At 45.0% G+C, this 22,140-nt stretch overlaps 1 protein-coding gene across 1 annotated transcript in view; it reads right to left on the reverse strand.

The window, feature by feature from the left end:
• LOC137437046 (vitellogenin-like) overlaps window positions 1-22,140 on the reverse strand; it is a 49,141-nt gene that overhangs the window by 21,604 nt on the left and 5,397 nt on the right. The window contains exons 7-29 of the mRNA XM_078786951.1: window positions 21,780-21,937; window positions 20,588-20,753; window positions 20,157-20,282; window positions 19,834-20,058; window positions 17,207-17,424; window positions 16,995-17,092; window positions 13,877-14,001; window positions 12,982-13,113; window positions 12,720-12,839; window positions 12,083-12,272; window positions 11,754-11,847; window positions 11,175-11,360; window positions 10,903-11,026; window positions 9,937-10,186; window positions 9,087-9,169; window positions 6,637-6,843; window positions 5,975-6,031; window positions 4,813-4,884; window positions 1,920-2,129; window positions 1,657-1,799; window positions 1,411-1,549; window positions 1,152-1,305; window positions 74-254 (exon numbers count right to left, since the gene is read on the reverse strand). Coding sequence (XP_078643077.1) covers window positions 74-254; window positions 1,152-1,305; window positions 1,411-1,549; window positions 1,657-1,799; window positions 1,920-2,129; window positions 4,813-4,884; window positions 5,975-6,031; window positions 6,637-6,843; window positions 9,087-9,169; window positions 9,937-10,186; window positions 10,903-11,026; window positions 11,175-11,360; window positions 11,754-11,847; window positions 12,083-12,272; window positions 12,720-12,839; window positions 12,982-13,113; window positions 13,877-14,001; window positions 16,995-17,092; window positions 17,207-17,424; window positions 19,834-20,058; window positions 20,157-20,282; window positions 20,588-20,753; window positions 21,780-21,937 — 3,458 coding nt within the window. The remainder of the gene's footprint in view (window positions 1-73; window positions 255-1,151; window positions 1,306-1,410; window positions 1,550-1,656; window positions 1,800-1,919; window positions 2,130-4,812; window positions 4,885-5,974; window positions 6,032-6,636; window positions 6,844-9,086; window positions 9,170-9,936; window positions 10,187-10,902; window positions 11,027-11,174; window positions 11,361-11,753; window positions 11,848-12,082; window positions 12,273-12,719; window positions 12,840-12,981; window positions 13,114-13,876; window positions 14,002-16,994; window positions 17,093-17,206; window positions 17,425-19,833; window positions 20,059-20,156; window positions 20,283-20,587; window positions 20,754-21,779; window positions 21,938-22,140) is intronic.

The following is a 22,140-nucleotide window of genomic DNA, read 5'->3' on the forward strand; positions in this document are numbered from 1 at the left end:
CTCCCATAATATTGGCCAATGAGGTTAAAAAATAGAATTATTTGGCAAAAGGAAGGAAAGAACAATGCAGTACCTGTCTTTTGTGATAACCTGAAGCTCGTAACCTCCGCTGCTGACATTCTTGAGATAGACAGTGAAGGCGCTGTTCTCCTTGCAGTCTTGCACCAAGATGTGCTTGCAGCTACTGGGCATTGAGTAATTGTAATTGCGTTGGTTAAACGTAGTGAAGTTCAATCCAGAGGCACTGCAGGTTGCTGTAGTGAGAGAATAGTACAAGGGAGGGCATGGTTAAAGCTACGATGAAGCTGTACGATGTAGGATAACTTTACATCATACTGCACTAAAAATGCAGTTAATATATAACAATGATTCATTGGCATATGTGGGAAAATTACGCGCCCAGACCAGGAATAGATGGCAGAGCATTGGTACGGTTCACCAGAGGACCTGGGTTCGATTCCTGGTCTGTGCGCGTAATTTTCCCCACATATGCCAATTAATTATTTATAATCCTGTTTATATATATATATATATATATATATATATATATATATATATATATATATATATATATATATATATATATATATATATATATATATATTGTTGTATACAAGATGAAAGAGCTAACATTTATCACACAAAAAATCAAACAGACACACAAAACATATAATAAGGGGAGAGAAGGGGAAGCACAAACGCAACATTTGAGAGCAGGGACATCGGGAGATCTGTGGGAGGGAGAGGGCTTGGGGGGAGGAGGCGTGGGAAGGGGGGGTGGTGGGAGAAGTATACAACACATGGACACCGCTAGGACTTCCAGGAAAGAAGTCGGTATTTCAAAAAAGTGGATCTGGGGTGAAATTAACAGGGGTAGAAAAAATCAAGGTTTTGGATGGGGGAAGATAAGAGATGGTGGTGAACAGCTGTTTTGAAGACCTGGAGAGAGGAGTGGGATTGAAGAGATTGAAGAGTGGGAGGGAGGAGTGGGATATAACTATGAGTTCCCTCACAAGGAACTTTAATACAAGAGGAAACCAATTGGACCCAGGGCATACATTCTACCCAGGGCATACATTCTACCCATTTCACCACCGAGTCTGGTGAATGAATAATTATTAATACTACGTTCATTACATTGTAATTTTTACCTGTGGGAAAGCTTTGCACGGCCACAGCAAAATCTTCAACGAGCTGCCCAATGCCGGCACCATCGACTCCGCTTTCCAGAAGACCCGAGGTCTCATCCACGGGTGCCAGTGGGATCGGGATTGGTGGGTTGATGCCACTCTTTGTGAAAGTCGCCTACATAATACAGGGCAGACATGGAGTTTGTACTCGGCTTAACCAAATGCGGGTACTCCCTGGTCTGAGATTTAGCGAGAGGTGAGATGCTGCATTGTGACTTACCCATGGGACCTTGACGAGCAATTGAAGAGAACGTGGAGCGACGGCAGCAACTATAACGCTAGCTTTGTCTGGGGAGTTTGCCTTGTAAACTTTACTCATACCCATATTGTAGGCCTTGATGGTCACTCTGTTGTACATCCTGAACAGGAGAATAAGCAAACTTGCACGAGCGTTTGAAGGAACGGACGAGAGAAAACGAGGATGTTGGGTAAAGATAAAATCATATGCATTTGCTTTGGCACTCACATTGTGGAAGCACGCTTCATCCACCTTGGTGCACGGGCCCAGCTGACGTCGACCCTCGCAGACGGGTATTTGTGTAGCATACCTAGCGCTGTCCTCATCTCAAGCTGGTAGTCGGCACAGTTGCTTCCCCAGGCTAGCACAGACTGCACCACATCGCAAAGAAACTTTCACCACCAGGCCAGTCTTATGCAATCAGGATGTGAACAAAAGGACAGTGATTTGGAGTCTGCGTGGTGCTTCCACTTCGAAATCGAGGGCCTTACCCGCGCTCTGCTGGGAGTTAAGGCTTGGGCCTTGGCACAAAGCTTCCAGCTACTACTCGCGTTGAGATCCGAAACGATGACGCTCGCACTTGGAAGTCCAGTTTGTGGCGCCGATCTTGACCCATACACGGCCAATTGCAGGCCATGTGGTTGCCTATCTTCACGGATCACCTTTGCCAAAGCCACGGCAATGGGCTCCTTAGCAGTGTGCTGCAATTAAGAGATCAAAGATGGTAACATACTCAAGCCGTTCAAATCACACAATTGATGTTGAAATTTGTCATCTATTATGACCATCTGAACTTGTGGCGTATCGTTTTTACAAAGCTGAATACTTGTTATTTTGTCTCTGAAATTCAAACAGGGATTATCATAAACTTTTCCCAAACTTGATGCTGCTATTACTAATGGGAATTGACTCCTCATTGGTCCATCGAAAGCTTCAACCTGTGAAACTTGTGGACCACGACCTGAATCACTACCTGAATCCCAGCTCCTCCAGGAGGCAGTTGCTTCCACGGCTTCGAATCTGCGCGTCACTACGGATCCGACTCTCTCCTGTATCCGGCACATTGCTAAAATCTGGAACTCGATTTCCTTCCATCTGCACAATACATCCCAACTCAGCCGGTGTTTAAATTGGAGGACTACTGAAACTTTGGTTCATGGTGTCAGAGCGTAGTGCCTCGATTACGATATCTCACTGTGAGCAGCCTTACCTGACTCTTCTCTCAAGCCTTCAGTACACCGCTCCCAGTAGACCAATATGTAGTTTTAAAAAAATGCTGATAACCTTTAAAAGAGTAAGATGTGCATGGAAGAAGTTTCGGGAACTGAGTGGAAAGCTGACGAGGTGACGAGGGGAGTGTCATTGAAGCTGAAGGGAAAGGTGTATGCTGCATGTGTGAGAAGTGTTATGATTTATGGGAGTGAGACATGGGTACTGAACGTAGAGCAGCAACGAAGGCTGGAAAGGGTGGAAATGCGAATGGTTCGGTGGATGTGCGGAGTATCGTTGAGAGAGAGGAAGACAAATGATGAATTGCGAAAGATGATGGGAATAGAGCCTGTGATGGAGGCTGTGAAGAGGAACAGGTTGAGATGGTTTGGTCATGTGTTGAGGAAGGATGAAAGTGACTGGTTGAGAAGAGTGATGGAAATGAATGTAGAAGGAAGTCGAGGACGGGGAAGACCGAGAAAGACTTGGCTAAAGATGGTGGAAGAAGACATGCGGGCAAGGGGGTTAACAAGGAGAGATGCAGAAAATAGGGCAAGATGGAGAAGATTGTCATGGGGACCGCAAGGCTAACCTCCGCTCTAGCAGGGAAAATGGCCTTAAAATGCATGTTGTTGTTGTTTGTCTTTAAAAAGAAAGAAGGAAAGACCGTTGCACTACTAAGTACTCCGTCCCTCCGATGGATGTTAATTATTGGCGTCCCGTGCGCTAGCATTACGTTGTGGACATTAAAGATCCCCCGGTGTCTTCCGCGAAGAGTGCGCAAGTTATCGCTGGCAACCTGAGGAGTTAGTGCTTCTGATGAAAATGAAACTGGACGTGGTGTTTTTTTCTTTTACCAATGTCCGGCCTATAAAGTATACCCTTGGGTTCAAAGTTAGGCTAATTGTGTCTGATGGTGCTGATATACAACAGTGCTCTTGATTCTGCTGGAGTCTGAGGCTCTCGTTAAAATCCCACGATAGGCAAAAAAGAGATCATAAACAAATTCTCCAAAATTTGTCTTTAATTTAGTCAGATTAGTGTAGTTGATTCTCTATCTCGATAAGAGGGTCAAGGCATTGGGTAAATTGAGATGAGGAAGGTAAGGGGGAGGATATAGGTAAGAATAGAGGGCGGCAGAGGAATTGGGGAGGAGGTAGAATGGAAGGTTGGGCATTGGGGCAGTAAAGAAATGGGAACAGGTAAAATCTATATAATCACAATAATTAATTCGTGCCGAATGTCCAAACTTGGAAGAGGTTCTGTCCTCTCCAAGAAGTTCTGTCACAAGCTTTTGGGTCTCACTATCTGCCATGATCTTTTCTGGGAAAACCACATTTCAAATCTGGCCTCCAAAGCCAGTCGCCGACTGGGCATCCTCCGTCGTGCGAAGTCCTTCCTTGGCACACCTGAGCTCCTCACCACATACAAGGCTTTCATCCGCAGCTCAATGGAGAACTGCTCTCCCCTCTGGGCTGGTGCTCCTGCCTTACACCTAGCTCGGCTTCACGCTGTTGAAGCCAAAGCTTTCAGGATCATTGGAATCTCCCGCGACGAAGCTAACTCCAAGGGCCTTTCACTTACTCACCACAGGCATGTTGGTGGTCTTTCTATCTTTTACCGACTCCTCTCCGGCCATGCTCCCCCAGCTCTCTGTGCTCTGTCCCCCAAATATTCCTACAGGTCGCACAAGATCTGCCAGCAACCCTCTTATGGTTAAACTGCCAAAATCAAGACTCTCTGCTCACCTTCACTCCTTCATTCCTCTTTTTTCCCACCTCTGGAACAAACTCCCTCACTCTCTCCTCCAAGAACAAACTCCTCCAAGTCCTTGTAGTATCCTTGTGTTTCATACTTCTCACACCCCCACCCCCTTCCCCCAAGCCCTCTCCCTCCCACAGATCTCTCGATGTGCCTGCTCTCAAATGTCGTATTTGTGTGCTTCCCCTTCTCTTCATATCTTCTCTGATGGACGACAGTTCTTGAATTGTGATTTAAACTGATTTTTCCCCTCCAAATCTGGAGGAAGCAGGACTTGCACCTTGCTCGTCATAATGCATTACCTGAACGTTTGAGCAGTGAAAGTAAACAGGTGGACAAGTGATGGACAAACAAGCAAAGCTAGATGTCCTATTCATTTTAAGTTCAGTATTATGATTGTGGTTGGTCACTCACCTCTCCCCAGTCATCAGTTTGGGCACTGCTGGTACTGACAGACAGTGAAGATGCCGATGACGATGGCCTTGACTGTTAGGACAGAGGAACAGGTGGAGTGGGATGAAGGAATCAGAGAATGGACAAGAGATCCACAGTTAAGGGAGGGCACCGAGAAATCCGAAAGCTTAATTCGCTACTTCATGCAATATCTCCGTGTGACATCATTGTATCCATGTTTTACTCTTTCACACGTGTGTACATTCATGGGGTACTGTTGTAATTGGAGTCGTGTAAATATATAATTATCTTGCAAAATGTCGATTGCTGCAAATGTGTTTGAGTTGCTACTGTCAAATTGTCCATTTTTATATATATTTACCTCCACCACCGAAGGTGGATGGAGGTTATGTTTTCACCCCTGTCCTAGTTTGTCTGTCTGTGAACAAGATTTCTCAAAAAGTTGTGGACGGATTCGGACGAAATTTGGCAGAGAGGTCGTGTTTGTGACAAGGATGAAATGATTATATTTTGGTGAAGATCCGGATTCGGATCCGGCTACTAGAATTTTTAAAGTGATTCTTCACCATCGAGTGATAGTACCAAAACCGATACATAGCAGGATATCTCAAAAAGATTTGGACGGATTCAGACCAAATTTGGCAGAGAGGTCGTGTTTGTGACAAGGCCCAAACGATTAGATTTTGGTGAAGATCCGGATTTGGATCCGGCTACTACAATTTTTCAAGTGATTCTTCACCATCGAGTGATAGTACCAAAACCGATACATAGCAGGATATCTCAAAAAGTTATGAATGGATTTGGACGAAACTTGCTGGACCGGTTGGGCGTCTGACAAGGAAGAATCGATTCAATTTTGGTGAAGATCTGAATATGGATTGGAATACGATAATTATTTAATTTTTAAGTGATTCTTCACCATTGAGGGATCGGGTAAAAAGTGATATATATAACATGATATTTTAAAAAGTTATGGACGAGTTATGACTAAGCTAGATGGACGAATTGGTTAGGTGACAAGAACAAGCCGATTAGATTTTGGTTCAGGTCCGAATCCAGGTCCGGCCAATCATTGGGTTACAAAACAAACTGTTCCGCCTGGCGGAGGTTTGCGCTCTTCCGAGTGCCGTTCTAGTTCAGCTTGTGTTCGTACAGTGATTACCTCGCTTCTTGTGTATGGCTTGAACTTCATTGCAATGATCCTGAGATCCTCAAATGGCTGTGGAAGAACAACACGCACAAACAGAGAGTTAGGTTTCATCTTTTCCGTGTTGCAAACTCCATCCCAGACTTGTGATGCCCCGATTTCACCCATCGGTCCCTTGCTGCTGAAAGACCCCATTACTGTGAATCAGGCAAGACTTTCTCTCCCATCAGCAATCCTCGTGTCATCCGTCGATGTCCCACACCCACTAATCAGCTCGAATTTATTTAGATGGTAATGTGACAAAGACAAAATCAGTCATTATATGGATTCAAAATGGCGGCCAAACTTCCTATAATGAGTCTTCATTATAGATAGTTACCTTATAATGCAAATATTTTCCATGACCACGATCCATGTACTGTCATCAAACTCAACTTTGTCAAATTCGCAAAAAATAATCTCGGCGTTCGGAAGATCGTTATTCAAAACTGGAGGTGCCACCAACTCGTAGAGCTAACCAAGAGGTAAGGATGCCTGGCACACTAGGCCTGAACAGTCCCTGATGAAGATCGCTCGGCGGTCCAAACGTCAGACCCAAATCTTGCCTGCAAGGCTGTGTGAAAGCTATTAATAAAAATCATCATTGAAGTTGTTTGAGCACATGTACTCCAACTTACCACGCCACTGTGTGACGGCCTCATCTCACTGTCGCTGGCTCTAGAGGATTGAAATCTGCTTGCTCTGTGACGACGACCCATGGACCATGAGGGAGACGATCCCGAGCTCGTGTCCTTGGCTTGCATGCCGGTAAATCGATTGCCAGATGTGCTTTCAGAGGAGGAGCCTGAGCTAGATGCGCTCATTGAGGAAGCATCAGAGAATTTCTGATTGAAGAGAAAAAATAATACAAGGTAAGAGTAAGATTAAGTTGGAGATGATGTTAAATTTTTGAATTTCCTGCAAAAGTCTAATGTGAAGACCCATGACCCTACCCAGGGGTCAACCCCAGAGCCCCTTGCTAACAAGTAGAAAGCTCTCCAATGAACACTGCGACGACCGACGTCTTGCCCAGGGTTAATAAAAAGGGTCTTTGACCTGAGGAACTCCATTAAGTACCAGATGAAACTATCTAACACTGGTGGTAGTGTTTGTTAACTCCTTCCTGTTAACTCATAACACTGTGAACGCCTTCGTCTTTGTTTCAAAATTGAGGAAGTAGGGCCAAGTAGCAACTTTGGTTGGAAGGAACCTTTCTGTGTGAAAAACCATGGATAATCCCAACCACCCAAACTTATACACAATATACTATTACTACCACTGCTACTACTATTGCTTCTTCAATGACCCCTATTATTTCCGCATTATTGGGGGGTCAGCCGGGGAAATTATTTGGCCCATGTCTTTAATGAACAGCCTGGCCAGGCTTGACGTTCAACAGGTGATCGGAATTTGTAATTTGGTCAGGGTGTCGGTAATAACTCCTCTACTCTTCTCAAATGGCAGAGTGGAATGTTTCATGTCCACCAACGACCACTGATGGCAGACGAGTCCTGTGGCTTAACGCTCATTCGACGGAATGTGCACACATTGATGCGTCGCCCTGACTCTGAAACACCAGATTGAGAGTTTATACCTGGGTTGAGATTCGAACGTGCACTTCCATTCCTCCATAATCCAATTTATTTTATTTTCCTTGTTTCCTATATCTATAGATTGGCTATAGAAGCCTGGTGTTGGCTTAGCGGTTAGGGTGCCGGCTTGGGATCCTAGGATCCTGGGTTCGAATCCCGGTCGATCGCTGAATTAACGCCAGGGGGGTTGACTCAGCCTGTCATCCTTCCGAGGTCGGCAAATTGAGTACCAGTTCAATGGTAATTCCCTGTGTGTTGCAAGAGGTGACTAACAGGGTTGGTGGCAGGAAGGGCATCCAGCCATAAAACATTGCTTCAAAAAGGGGACCACAGTGCCCAAAAAAGGCCAACCCCTGCTCTGCGGGGAAAAATGGCCTCTAAAAGTGGTTCTTTTCTTCTTCCTATATCTATAGATTGTTTGACATTTATCATTAGCATTGGTCCTTCTCTCCTGATGAAGGAACGTTCAAACGTAAGTGCCATTGCTTACATGTGTCATTGCGCTGTCAGGGAAGTGAGGGATCATATATGACTGCGGACCATGTATAAATAGGAGGTTACAGGTTTAGGCATGGATTTGAAATTAGAGCAGGATACCAACACACAATTTCTGATTGAAGAGAAAAAATAATACAAGGTAAGAGTAAGATTAAGTTGGAGATGATGTTAAATTTTTGAATTTCCTGCAAAAGTCTAATGTGAAGACCCATGACCCTACCCAGGGGTCAACCCCAGAGCCCCTTGCTAACAAGTAGAAAGCTCTCCAATGAACACTGCGACGACCGACGTCTTGCCCAGGGTTAATAAAAAGGGTCTTTGACCTGAGGAACTCCATTAAGTACCAGATGAAACTATCTAACACTGGTGGTAGTGTTTGTTAACTCCTTCCTGTTAACTCATAACACTGTGAACGCCTTCGTCTTTGTTTCAAAATTGAGGAAGTAGGGCCAAGTAGCAACTTTGGTTGGAAGTGGCAGAGTGGAATGTTAATGGCCTTGCTTCTTATATTCTCCCAACCTTCTTCCCCTTCTCTGAGCCTGGTGTTGGCTTAGCGGTTAGGGTGCCGGCTTGGGATCCTGGGTTTGAATCCCGGTCGATCGCTGAATTAACACCAGGGGGGTTGACTCAGCCTGTCATCCCTCCGAGGTCGGCAAATTGAGCACCAGTTCACTGGTAATTCCCTGTGTGTCGTAAGAGGCGACTAACAGGGTTGGTGGCAGGAAGGGCATCTGGCTGTAAAACATTGCTTCAAAAAGGGGACCACGGTGCCCAAAAAAGGCCAACCCCTACTCTGTGGGGAAAATGGCCTCTAAAGGTGGTTCTTCTTCCCCTTCTCTCCCAACTTGTCCTACACTTTCTTATGGATCTCTCTTCCTCATCTATCCTCCCGTTCTGTTCCTTTTCTCATCCAATCCCCTCCCCAATGCCTACGTGATAAATATGCAACTGAAATGTCACTTTATCCATCATACAGTGTCATTTTAAGGTTTTCTTACCAAAAGAGTGACGATCTTTGAGGAGGCCTCAGGGCCAGCCTGTATCTCGAAGTCCAACTGTTTCACCGCTGAACCAATGTCAGCTGCAGACACAAGTTAAAGGACATCAACTGAACAGCTAAGATGTACGACTTAATGCATTCCATCCTTGCATTGTAAGGTATTAAGACTTGCCGCTTGCTGTGTATCTAACAACCCAACCCGTGTGTATCAGAACTCCTTTATGCTTCATCATCTTGAACCCCGATATTGTGCATCCTCCTCATTTTGCAACCCTTTCCTGATGCCCTTGTAGCCTGAAGTGCTCTTTGCATAATATTTCCAAATATGTCGGCAATTATTTGTTATTATCGTCATTTTCTTGAAAGATCCTGGAAACAAGTGAATCCTCTTGGATTGCGCTGAGGTTCGGGCATGGAATTTCTAGGAGGAAGTATAATTTGTATGCAATGAAAGTACATGTAATATGGGATCGAGTAAGATCGAGTAAGCTTCACCAGTGCGCGTGCGCGAATTTACGTCACGTCGGCAGCGAGAAGGCGTTCCCCAACACGAACCAATCAGGAACTGCCACGCCCACTTATATGATCTCAGAATTCCTGTGACAGGAATTAGCGTTACACTGGCTGGAAGTCATTCGCTAGAGGCGCTTCCTCAGCGCCAATCACCAGTGCGCGTGCGCGAATTTACGTCACGTCGGCAGCGAGAAGGCGTTCCCCAACACGAACCAATCAGGAACTGCCACGCCCACTTATATGATCTCAGAATTCCTGTGACAGGAATTAGCGTTACACTGGCTGGAAGTCAATCGCTAAAGGCGCTTCCTCAGCGCCAATAATAGTGGGCAAACCTTGTTTTATCTGCAGTGTGCAGTTGCTGGACCCGACCAGATAGTAGAACGGCGTGTTCATCACGAAGGCAGCATTCTTGATGGATGTTCTAACACAGACGCTCGTCGCTATGGATGACATGTTGGCGCAGAACTGGCTCCTGCTGACCTTGGCTCGAGTCAAAATGACATCTTCCTCAATGGTGTGGCCCTCGGAGTGGCTGGGTGGTGGTGCGGGTCTTGATTTTGGAGAGGCGTGGCTGTGGTAGTGCTGCAATACATGATCACTCTTGCATAGGTGCCTCTCTGCTAGGCCAAAGCACCAAAGCAAATTGTTAATCCAAAAGGAGCAAATTATCGCTTATATAAATGATTACGGATTGCCACTTGAAGTGTTGCCCTGCTACTGACGCGGTGCTCTTGTAGTTCAGGATGGAATTTTGAATTTCAACGGAGTGTACTGGCACCCAATGGTCTATTATTTTTGAGAGATACTGTGGGATCATTGGCAACCACCAGAAATTTCAATCAAATGGGAGGGTCACTTTAACTACTGCCAGAAGTGTGACGTGCTCATTCATACAGTACCCTACCTGTAACGCACCAGCATGAGAATTTACAGTCAAGTGAGGATTCAAACTCAGGTGAGACAACTCAAAGGTGAGTGTGCTTCTTCTGAGCTATGCCATCAGGCCCATGTATTTAAATATTGAGAATTGCAACACATTTGCTCACTTGGCATTGGTCGTAACTAGTATTTTAGTCCATGTTTTTTAGGCCATATGTTCACAACACATCACGCATGAGAAAGCTTCTTGCGGGATCTCAAAGTGTTAATTTGACACTGGCCATTGCGACATCAACATGTAAGACCTTTATAACATATGCTACTCATGTATTATATGCGTGATATAATACTATATGCTCGTTCAATTACTATGGCAGCACAATTGTCCGCTCAGGTAGAGGTACTCGAGCGATGCTTACCCGCATGCTTGGTAGAGACCTGGTCAGTGGCTGCATTTGCCTGGGGTAGCTGGGAGGACTCGGTGGAAGCACAGGGATGACCTTGGACTCGGCAGCGTTTGATACAAACACGGTCATCTTCCCACTGCCGAGAAGTATATTGGCACATCAACGTGAGGTATCGATGAAGTGAACATGTGAATAAGAGTCATGATTCAAGTACGCAGTGTTATAAATCATCCTATGGTGAAGAGTGTAGTGGTATTGTGTGGGAGTAAACTTTTTGGCTTAACCTTGATGTAATCGCCTCCAAAGGTCCTGATGATGGTTTCACAGACACCTTGATGTTTTTCTCGACGATGCTTGCTCTGGCTTTGATGTTGGCAGGTAGAGCAGCACGGATGTCGGCGTGGTACTGTACCCCAGCTTGCACAAGTGAAGAGGTCACCGCGACGGTGGCCACACCACGCATAGCAATGCTGGAAGGTGGAAGGCAAAATATCCAAGGTTCAAGAACGACCAAACAAATGCAAGTGGCATATTAGACGCAGTTCTTCCGGATGTCCTAAGCTGTCATTATCTACATTGGGCTGGCAGGATGGCCGAGAGGTACGCACACTGTCATCCCCGTGTTTCACAGGCATCTCAGTGTTGTGTGTGCCGTCCCTCAGACGAAGAAGAATGATCTACATCGACATGTGTGTTTATCTGACACCCTTCGCTTTGTTTTCCATGAATATGTCAGAGCAATGAGTTACTGGGAGTAGAACTGGTTCAGCAATGTTCAGCTTCTTCCGCACTATATTTAAATAATCAGTGATTGGAGTTTGCATTCCACCTGTTCTATTCCTGGGAGGCTGTTTTCTCCTCACCTCGGACTCACAACGCCGATGATTTCAGGGGAGGCAGACAAGACGTCTGATAGTTTAGCATCAGGAGGGAGAGTCTCACCAAAGGTAACGCGTACTAAGGTACAGGACAAGATACAAAAAAAAACAATAGCGTATCACATGCAAGAAAACACTTTTTAAAGTCCTCATTTTCAAAGACAAGGGCAGTACAATATTTGAGTTGCTATGACGTTTGCAAAAATTGTGTAAGACTCAAGTTCCTTGGTTCCATTTGAAAGCAATAAAGAGTTATATATCAAAAGGGTGTGATCTAAAGAGTTTGTGCCACATATTCGATCATTGGTTCATACCATCAGCACGAGAGGTGATTATGCTTGACAGGTAGAGGCTGACGTCCAGAAGCATGCCTACAGATGTTGGCTGCATGTAGCGGATCTCTGTTCCCACCAAGGCCTTGGTGTAGAGGGCGTTTATTCCACGCTCAAACGAGGAAATAAACGAATGGAGGGTCGGAGATGGTCTGTCCATGCTGGTCGCAGTCTGGGACGGTTAAAAAGGAATAGAACAGGACAATATTCCATTTGCACTGACTCTGGGAATTTATTCCCGCATTTTAGTCCAACTTTACCAATTTTGAAAGCTTCTAAAGGAAGTTTTATCTCCGATTCGGACTAAAGTGTTAGTTCTGGGTGAGTTCTGAGAGTTATTTGTCTTTTCTATGCAGCAAATATCTGCGGGTGGCATCATTTGCTGGGGTCATGGTGGTGCCTCTTTCTGGGGTCATGGTGGTGCCTCTGAGGCAACGCCCCCTGTAGGTTAGGGCAGGAATTTGTAATTTGGCCATGGTGCCAGCGACAGCTCGCGTACCCTTCACGAAGGACACCGTGGGATCTTTAACGTCCACCAACGAATGCCAACAGACAGACGCATTTCTGTGGTTGGACCCACAGGAGTGTAAATTGATGCAACAACTTCCATATTCCATACCTTGATGAAGTCATTTATCTCTTCCTTGTCCAGGACGCTGTAAACTACAACCTGACCAAACACGCGAGCGTGGATTGTCACTGCGGCTTGCTCCTCGTCGATGCCCTTCCAGTTTGATAGCTGCAGAGGCACAGAAAGACACACCAAGTAGCAAGGAGACTCACTGGATGAACTTTCGTGATGTTGTAAAAGGTCATGTCTCTGTTATTGTATTGTGGTTGGTGCCGCATGTTGACGCTGCCTCTGCTCTTGGTCGCCTTACCTTGTCGATGCTCTCTCTTTGCAATGACGAGCGCTTGTTAATCCACATTTGCCGCTCCCTGGCTGAACCCTTCTGGCTATCCGTAGTGTAGCTCTGCAGGATCTGCTGTAGGCCTTTAGAGCAAAGGGCAACCTGCACATACAGGGACACGGCCACACCTTTAGTATGAAACTTCATGCAGATTGTTTGATACAAGTTCACTTGAAAAGAAGATACCGATGCAACACGACAGTTGTCATTACTTCCGGTTCTTATTTTTGCAAGTGGAGCAAAATTTTACGGGATGGTGAAGATGCAGGAATGAAGCTGGGGTTGTGTGCGATAACAGCTGGAGTTGTGCTGTGTTGTGCTGCAGCTGAACTTCATCAGGTGGGAGAACATGTGCGACAACTGCCCGGTTCCAGATTATAAACCGGTTCCAGGTACTGACTGCCCGGTTCCAGGTTGAGATATGAAACCCTTTTTGTTCTTCCTTCGTGGCAAATTAGGCCTTCTTCTCACCTGCCATATATGAATCCAGGCAGGCTGGATCGTCTCAACAGCCAGTCGCCGGCATGTGGACCGGCTGGTACATCATAACCCAAGTATCAAAGCTCACAGTATAGTACAATGACAGGAGGCAATGGATCATCAGGCAAAATTGGGGACAAAAGGAACACAGTGGGATGACAACAACAACCTATAGGGAATCCTGTTGGGACAAACTCAAGGCGAGGGACTCGGGAAGACATCTATACAAGAATTCTACTTTCCCAAGGAATTCCACAGGAAATCTAATTTTTCAGAGCAGTTCTGACCAACATTGTAGTTCAAACCAATGTTAAACAAACAATAAAATGTTACGTATGACAGTTGAGTGTATTCTGGGTTCCACAAGCCAAGAAGAAAACATTACCTCCACTATGTCAGCAGCAACACCACCTGCATAGCCTCGCACTTTGGCCACGATACCCTTCGGGATGAAGCTGTCTCCAGAGTTCAATACAAACAGCTTTGCCATCACACCCGCATTCAGCTTGTCTGTGGAGTAGAGATAGCCAGATGGTTACATGTTAAGTTGATCTGTGGAGTACAGGTCACATGGTTGCATGCTCGATCAGCTGATCTATGGAGCACAAGTCACATGGTTGCATGTTCAGCTGATCTATGGAATATGTCACATGGTTGCATGTTCAGCTGATCTCTGGAATATAAGTCACATGGTTGCATGTTCAGCTGATCTATGGAATATGTCACATGATTGCATGTTCGATCAGCTGATCTATGGAATACAAGTCACATGGTTGCATGTTCAGCTGATCTATGGAGTATAGGTCACATGGTTGCATGTTCAGCTGATCTATGGAATATAAGTCACATGGTTGCATGTTCAGCTGATCTATGGAATATAAGTCACATGGTTGCATGTTCAGCTGATCTATGGAATATAAGTCACATGGTTGCATGTTCAGCTGATCTCTGGAATACAAGTCACATGGTTGCATGTTCAGCTGATCTATGGAATATGTCACATGATTGCATGTTCGATCAGCTGATCTATGGAATACAAGTCACATGGTTGCATGTTCAGCTGATCTATGGAGTATAGGTCACATGGTTGCATGTTCAGCTGATCTATGGAATATAAGTCACATGGTTGCATGTTCAGCTGATCTATGGAATATAAGTCACATGGTTGCATGTTCAGCTGATCTATGGAATATAAGTCACATGGTTGCATGTTCAGCTGATCTATGGAATATAAGTCACATGGTTGCATGTTCAGCTGATCTCTGGAATATAAGTCACATGGTTGCATGTTCAGCTGATCTATGGAATATGTCACATGATTGCATGTTCGATCAGCTGATCTATGGAATACAAGTCACATGGTTGCATGTTCAGCTGATCTATGGAGTATAGGTCACATGGTTGCATGTTCAGCTGATCTATGGAATATAAGTCACATGGTTGCATGTTCAGCTGATCTATGGAATATAAGTCACATGGTTGCATGTTCAGCTGATCTATGGAGTATAGGTCACATGGTTGCATGTTCAGCTGATCTATGGAATATAAGTCACATGGTTGCATGTTCAGCTGATCTATGGAATACGTCACATGATTGCATGTTCGATCAGCTGATCTAAGGAGTATAGGTCACATGGTTGCATGTTCGATCAGCTGATCTATGGAACACAAGTCACATGGTGGCATGTTCAGCTGATCTATGGAATATAAGTCACATGGTTGCATGTTCAGCTGATCTATGGAGTATACGTCACATGGTTGCATGTTCAGCTGATCTATGGAATATAAGTCACATGGTTGCATGTTCAGCTGATCTATGGAATATGTTACATGATTGCATGTTCGATCAGCTGATCTAAGGAGTATAGGTCACATGATTGCATGTTCGATCAGCTGATCTAAGGAGTATAGGTCACATGGTTGCATGTTCGATCAGCTGATCTATGGAACACAAGTCACATGGTGGCATGTTCAGCTGATCTATGGAATATAAGTCACATGGTTGCATGTTCAGCTGATCGATGGAGTATAGGTCACATAATTGCATGTTCAGCTGATCTATGGAGCACAAGTCACATGGTTGCATGTTCAGCTGATCCATGGAATATAAGTCACATGGTTGCATGTTCAGCTGATCTATGGAGTATAGGTCACATGATTGCATGTTCAGCTGATCTATGGAGCACAAGTCACATGATTGCATGTTCCATCAGCTTATCTTTGGAATATAAGTCACATGGTTGCATGTTCAGCTGATCTATGGAATATAAGTCACATTGTTAATGTCACATGGACTTCGTCACATGGACTTCACACATGGACTTCACACATGGACTTCACACTTCACACTTCACACATGGACTTCACACATGGACGTCACATGGACTTCGCTAACCCTCTCGTTTGGCCTTTAACTCTGAAATCATCTCTCAGAAACTCGTCACATGTTTTCCTCGGATGGTCTCGAGCTCTCCTTCTATTCACATTCATGTATATACACCTCTTCACACAGCTGCCCACCCTCATCCTTTCCACGCGTCCAAACCACCTCAACCTACCCCTACGCATAACCTCATTAATACCTAACCTATCTCGTAATTCCACATTTGGTTTCCTATCTGTCAATGTCACATTACACATCCATCTCACCATTCTCATTTCATTTCATTCGCACCTTCGTTCATCCTCCTTTTTGATCTCCCAGGTTTCACTGCCGTACAACATCGCACCTTAAAGAATGAAAATGAATGAATGATCGTTTTAAGGCCATTTTCCCCGCTAGAGCGGGGGTTAGCCTTGCGGGCCCCATGACAATCATGGTTCTCTGTTTGAGGCAATGTTTTTATGGCCGGATTCTCTTCCTGACACCAACCCTTGGTCGCCTCTTACGATGCGCAGGGATACGGTGTACCTATTCTAAATCGGGGTACACACCGGGATCATTCATCCCAGCAAGCTGGTACTCAATTTGCCGACCTCGGAAGGATGACAGGCTGAGTCAACCCCCCTGGCGTTAATTCAGCGATCGACCGGGATTCGAACCCAGGATCCCAGGATCCCAAGCCGGCACCCTAACCGCTAAGCCAACACCAGGCTGCATAAAGCATAAAGTTTTCCCTTTAGTTGGAGAGAGATCCCCCTTGTATTCCATGTCAATATGGGTAACCACTCCCTAAACTTCCTCCAACCACTTATAATTCTTGCATTCACTGCTGCCTCTGCACCACCACCTGCACCAATCATATCACCAAGGTAGCAAAATGTATCTACACATTCCAGGGATATGTTCCCACAAACTAATCTTTGGTAGGGCAGGTAGTAACTAACAATTCACACATTTTTGTGTTTGTACACTTAACCTCAATTCTCTTTCCCCATGAAGTTTCAAGTGGAATTCTTCAATTTCTCAACTTTGTTTAATAATTTTCATGGCTATATTTTATGGCCAAGTCGTTGAAATTATTCACAACACAAAATATAAAGTTGATAATGAGAAGCCAGACCTTTGAAGAGGCTGGTGTGGAAGACTTTGCTGTAACGAGCTCCGAGCTTGTCGAACCTGGAGCCAATGGTCTTGGCAATAACATTACATGCCATGGACCTGTCAGGGGTTTTTGAAGGAAATTTTAAATTAAATGAAAATGAATCAATTTCTTCCAAAACCGATTCATGCAAATAATCTGTATTCGAGCAAAGCATACAGGTTCGGCCTTACATGTTACGCAGCTCGGGTACAGGACTGCGGCCCACGGTGTGGATGTAGGAGATCGCAAAGCTCGCCACCTGCAGGTTCTTCTCAGACTTCAGTTTCTCGGCCACGACTGCTAAAGTTACGAAACCGGGCCGGGTCTCCATGAGGATGCTGAAGGCACGAATCCTCAATTCCGGTGCTAGAGTGCTGTCCAGGAACAATTGTAACACCCTTTGTTTTACCTGTGGGCGAGGAGGGACCTTATGTCATCAACAAGCAACTGTACATTGTTTATTTTCTCATTGGAATAAGGTTATAGATATTGACTACAGCCTTCAACGTGCGAGACAGGAATGCCATTGAGTATATTAGCATCGGCACTCCTGTCCTTCGGGTGGGACCTGGAGCCAACGGCCAGAAGTGCCCATCTCGGCCCAATTTTGGTGGGCAATTTAAAGTGGTCATGTTTCCATAAAGTGATACTTTCTTCTGGGACATCACAAATTTTAACAAACACACACACACCATAAGAGGGCGCTATTTCCATCATATATATATATACAGTCACGTGAAAAAGTAAGTACACCCCTTGTAAAGTTTTGACTTTTTCAACATATTTCAACATACAGCTATTTGATCTTCATTTCAACAATATTGATAGATAAAGGTGATATAATATAACAAATATCATGAAACATTTACATTTTGTAGTCCATTGTATAATTTAAATAAACATAAATGCAAATTTCGCATGTGGAAAAAGTAAGTACACCATTGGCTCTAATAGGTGGTATTGCCCTCTTTGGCAGAAACAACCTCAAGTAGGCATTTCTAATTACTGTCTACCAGTCTCTGACATCGACTGGGAGAAATTTTTGCCCACTCCTCCATGCAGAATTATTTCAGCTGTGCGATGTTGAGGGGTTTCTTGCATGCACAGCTCGTTTCAAATCCCCCCCACAACATCTCGATGAGATTTAGATCCGGGCTTTGACTTGGCCATTCCAGAACCCTCCATTTCTTTCTTTTCAGCCATTCCTTGGTGGTTTTACTGGTATGTTTAGGGTCATTGTCATGTTGCAAGGTCCACCTTCGGTTGAGCTTCAACTTTCCGACAGATGGCCTCACATTATCCTCAAGCACCCTCTGGTACAATGAAGAATTCATCGTGGATTCTATGATGGTGAGCTGCCCAGGCCCTGATGCAGCAAAGCTGCCCCAAACCATAATATTTCCACCACCATGCTTTACAGTTGGTATCAGGTTCTTGTGGTCAAATGCTGTCTTTGGTTCTCGCTAAACATGTCTTCTGGTACTGTGGCCAAATAGCTCTACCTTTGACTCATCTGTCCAGAGCACATTGTTCCAGAAGTGCTGGTCTTTGCCGAGGTGTTCATTGGCAAACTTTAGTCTTGCCCTGATGTTCTTTCTGGACAGCAAAGGTTTCCTCCTGGCACACCTCCCATGTAGATCAAATTTGTGCAGCCTCTTTCTCATGGTAGACTCGTGCACTTTGACATCAACAGTGGCAAGAGCTACCTGTAGGTCCAGTGACGACATTCTGGGGTTCTTAGAGACTTCTTTCAGCATCTTGCGGTCTGCTCTCGGGCTGAACTTGCTGGGGCGGCCTGGCCTGAACAAGTTGGCAGTTGTTTGGAGATCTTTTAAAATCCCTTCTCAGACTCGTAGGCATCCATAGCCTTCTTTCTGAAGGCCTCAGAGAGCTCTTTTGATCTCGGCATGGTGACGCTGCTCACTTCAACAACAAAGAGCAAACCAAACTAAATTTCTGAGGTTTAAATAAGACAGGTTCCTCCAAGATCCTCTCTAACGATGTTCTAATCATTTGCACCTGAGCTGGTGCACCTGATTCTAATTTTCGGTATTTGAAGTAGTGATAAATGTCGGGGTGTACTTACTTTTTCCACATGCAAAATTTGCATTTATGTTTATTTAAATTATGCAATGGACTACAAAATGTAAATGTTTCATGATATTTGTTATATTATATCACCTTTATCTATCAATATTGTTGAAATGAAGATCAAATAGCTGTATGTTGAAATATGCTGAAAAAGTCAAAACTTTACATGGGGTGTACTTACTTTTTCACGTGACTGTTTATTAGCCGAAAGCACCCGGCGTTGCCTGGGTTCTTTTTTAATGAATTTACTACTATAATTCAGCTTTTACTCGTGGCCGTAGAAGATTGACTACTATAATTCAGCTCGGCTTTTAATTGCGAAATGGGCACAGCTCGGCCGAAGTGGCCTCGACCGGCCTCGCCACCTAGCCTATAACATTCCCGGGGCCCGTCCCGACATTTTTTGTTTTAGACGTTTCCTCCTATCTTTCACCGTACAGGAGATTAGCGCGTGCAGACAAACAAACAAACAAACAAACACTTTCTTTTATATACGTATATAGATGGAAGATAGAAGAAGATATATATATATATATATATATATATATATATATATATATATATATATATATATATATATATATATATGTAGCTCCATTAAATTAAAATACACAGCTTTGAGGCTGGACTGCAGTCCAAAAATGTAGGCCGAAAGGCATGTCATAAATTAATTAGCAGGAAAGCTTTTGTTAGGCTTTCAGCTCTTGCATTAGGAGTTCAAACTTACAGATGCTGGATCTTTCTTGGCAATGTTGCTCAGAGCAGAGATGGCTGTGACTTGAATAATCGGCGAGGAGGATTCTTTCTTCTTGCCCTTCAACGGTAGATACTTGAGTATTCGCCTGATACTGCTCGGTTGGCCAGCGTTCCCAATCGCCTTGAGTGCGAGTATTGTTTCACTATGATGTGGGAGCGACTTTCGGGAAGACTCTGTCAGCAGCATGTTCAGGGGCTGGTGAGGTAGCAGAAAGAGAAAAGAGGGGTAATACGACATTGAAAATGAGGGAAATTGACGATTCGGGTTTCAAATGGCTGTGGAGTTGATCTCACCTGCAGCACGTCTTCGTTACAGACGGGGGTCTTTGCACAGAAGCGGTTTACCATGGACCCATAGGCTAAGATCACACTCTTGCGGATGCTCGGGATAGCTCGGACGAACGGACTGTCCAAGAGGGCCTGCAAGAAGGTGCAACTTGGCATTCTCAACAAGCATAACCAGTTGTGTCCAATTAACTATTTAATTTACAAAATATGAAACTCATCTGATCTGTATTGCTTTGATTTCCTACTGGAAGCTCAATAATCACAGAGTCGAGTGGGTCTATGAGAGCAGTTATAAATCAGGAAAGGTAGTAGTAACCAATCTATAGTTACCTACCATGTGTTAACCTATTTGGCCTTCTGTCTATAGCTCTATGCATACATTTTGTGTGTTGGTCTAAGTGTGACTCTCTAAATGGAAAAAATAATATATAAATTACCTTTGCGTCATCCATGGCTGTCTTGTTCACTTTCACTTGGTGAAGTATTGAAGTCAGAACGGAAGAAGCCTCAGATTCTGTGAGGTAATTTGATGTTACCGCTTTCTTGACAAAGGACAATGCCTCGGATGTGGCCATCGCAGGTAAGGCATCCAACACCCAACGACTGCATACGGCGCACGCATGGGAGCAAAGTTATGCACATCACAGTCACATGGTATATGAGGTCGAGCTCTCGGTACACTGCCTTTTCCATTGCAGACTCGAGGCAAGGCGCAACCGTGTCGGACATCAAGGCGCAACTGTGTCGGACATCAAGGCGCAACCGTGTCGGACATCAAGGCGCAACCGTGTCGGACATCAAGGCGCAACCATGTTGATCGGATAATGGAAATAACATACTTTGAGAATTAGATGAAATTTCATCAACAGTCCTTTGGCTTATCATTTCCTCCTATACAGAGGCAGAGAGAGAAGGGGAGAGTGAGGGAGAAGGTATGGGGAAGACAGGGGATGGGAGGGAGAGAGAGGAGGTGAGAGAGGGGAGAGAAAGGAGGGGGTGAGAGAGGGGAGAAGGGGTAAGAGAGAAGGGGAGTAGGTGAGAGAGGGGGAGAGAGAGGAGGGGGTGAGAGAGGGGAGAAGGGGTAAGAGAGGAGGGGAGTAGGTGAGAGAGGGGGAGAGAGAAGAGGGGGGGGGAGGAGAGAGAGGGGAGAGGAGGTGAGAGAGGAGGGGAGTAGGTGAGAGAGGGGGAGAGAGAGGAGGGGGTGAGAGAGGGGAGAAGGGGTAAGAGAGGAGGGGAGTAGGTGAGAGAGGGGGAGAGAGAAGAGGGGGAGGGGAGGGAGAGGGGAGAAGGGGTGAGAGAGGAGGGGAGTAGGTGAGAGAGGGGGGAGAGAGAAGAGGATGGGAGAGAGAAGAGGGGGGGGGGGGAGAGAGAAAAAGTGGGAGAGAGAGAAGGGAAAGGGAGAGGGAGGGGGAGGGGAATGGGATGGGGGTGAGGGAGACAGTAAAGGGGGTGAGAGAGTGGAGGGAGAAAGGAGGGGAGTACACATCAGCCTCAAAAAGCCCGAATGTATCCTGTGTTCAAGTTTTCCCGTTTGGTGGTCTCATTGGAACCCTTGGTTCAGGATTCTGTAGTTCTGTTCATGTCCCACATACACAATCACATTCCTTGGGCAAAAAGCAATCTGCTCACCGGTAGTCTTTCTGTGCATGGATTTTACGCCAGAGGCCATCGAGCTCCTCGGCCTTCAGGTTTCGCATGATCATGGCGAGTTCCAAGAACTTTGCAGGAGCGTCGTAGTGCACTTCCATCTGATTGTTCTCGACCAGATGCCTCAATGTGTCCTCCAACTGTCCATGAAATTCACACATAAACGGTTATCTCCATTATCCAGCATCACGCTTATTCCGCTGTTTAGCAGTTTGATTGTACAGTGGTTCTTTTTTACTTGAAACTTTATGATTTACAGAAACCTCGTTTAATGACAACTTATACTTACCTAAAATTCCTCCATAATCCCATAGAAACTACTTTGTTTGAGATTATAATATGT

Source organism: Myxine glutinosa, chromosome 11 (genome assembly GCF_964187855.1).
Source record: "Myxine glutinosa chromosome 11, kmMyxGlut1.1, whole genome shotgun sequence".
Taxonomy (NCBI): domain Eukaryota; kingdom Metazoa; phylum Chordata; class Myxini; order Myxiniformes; family Myxinidae; genus Myxine; species Myxine glutinosa.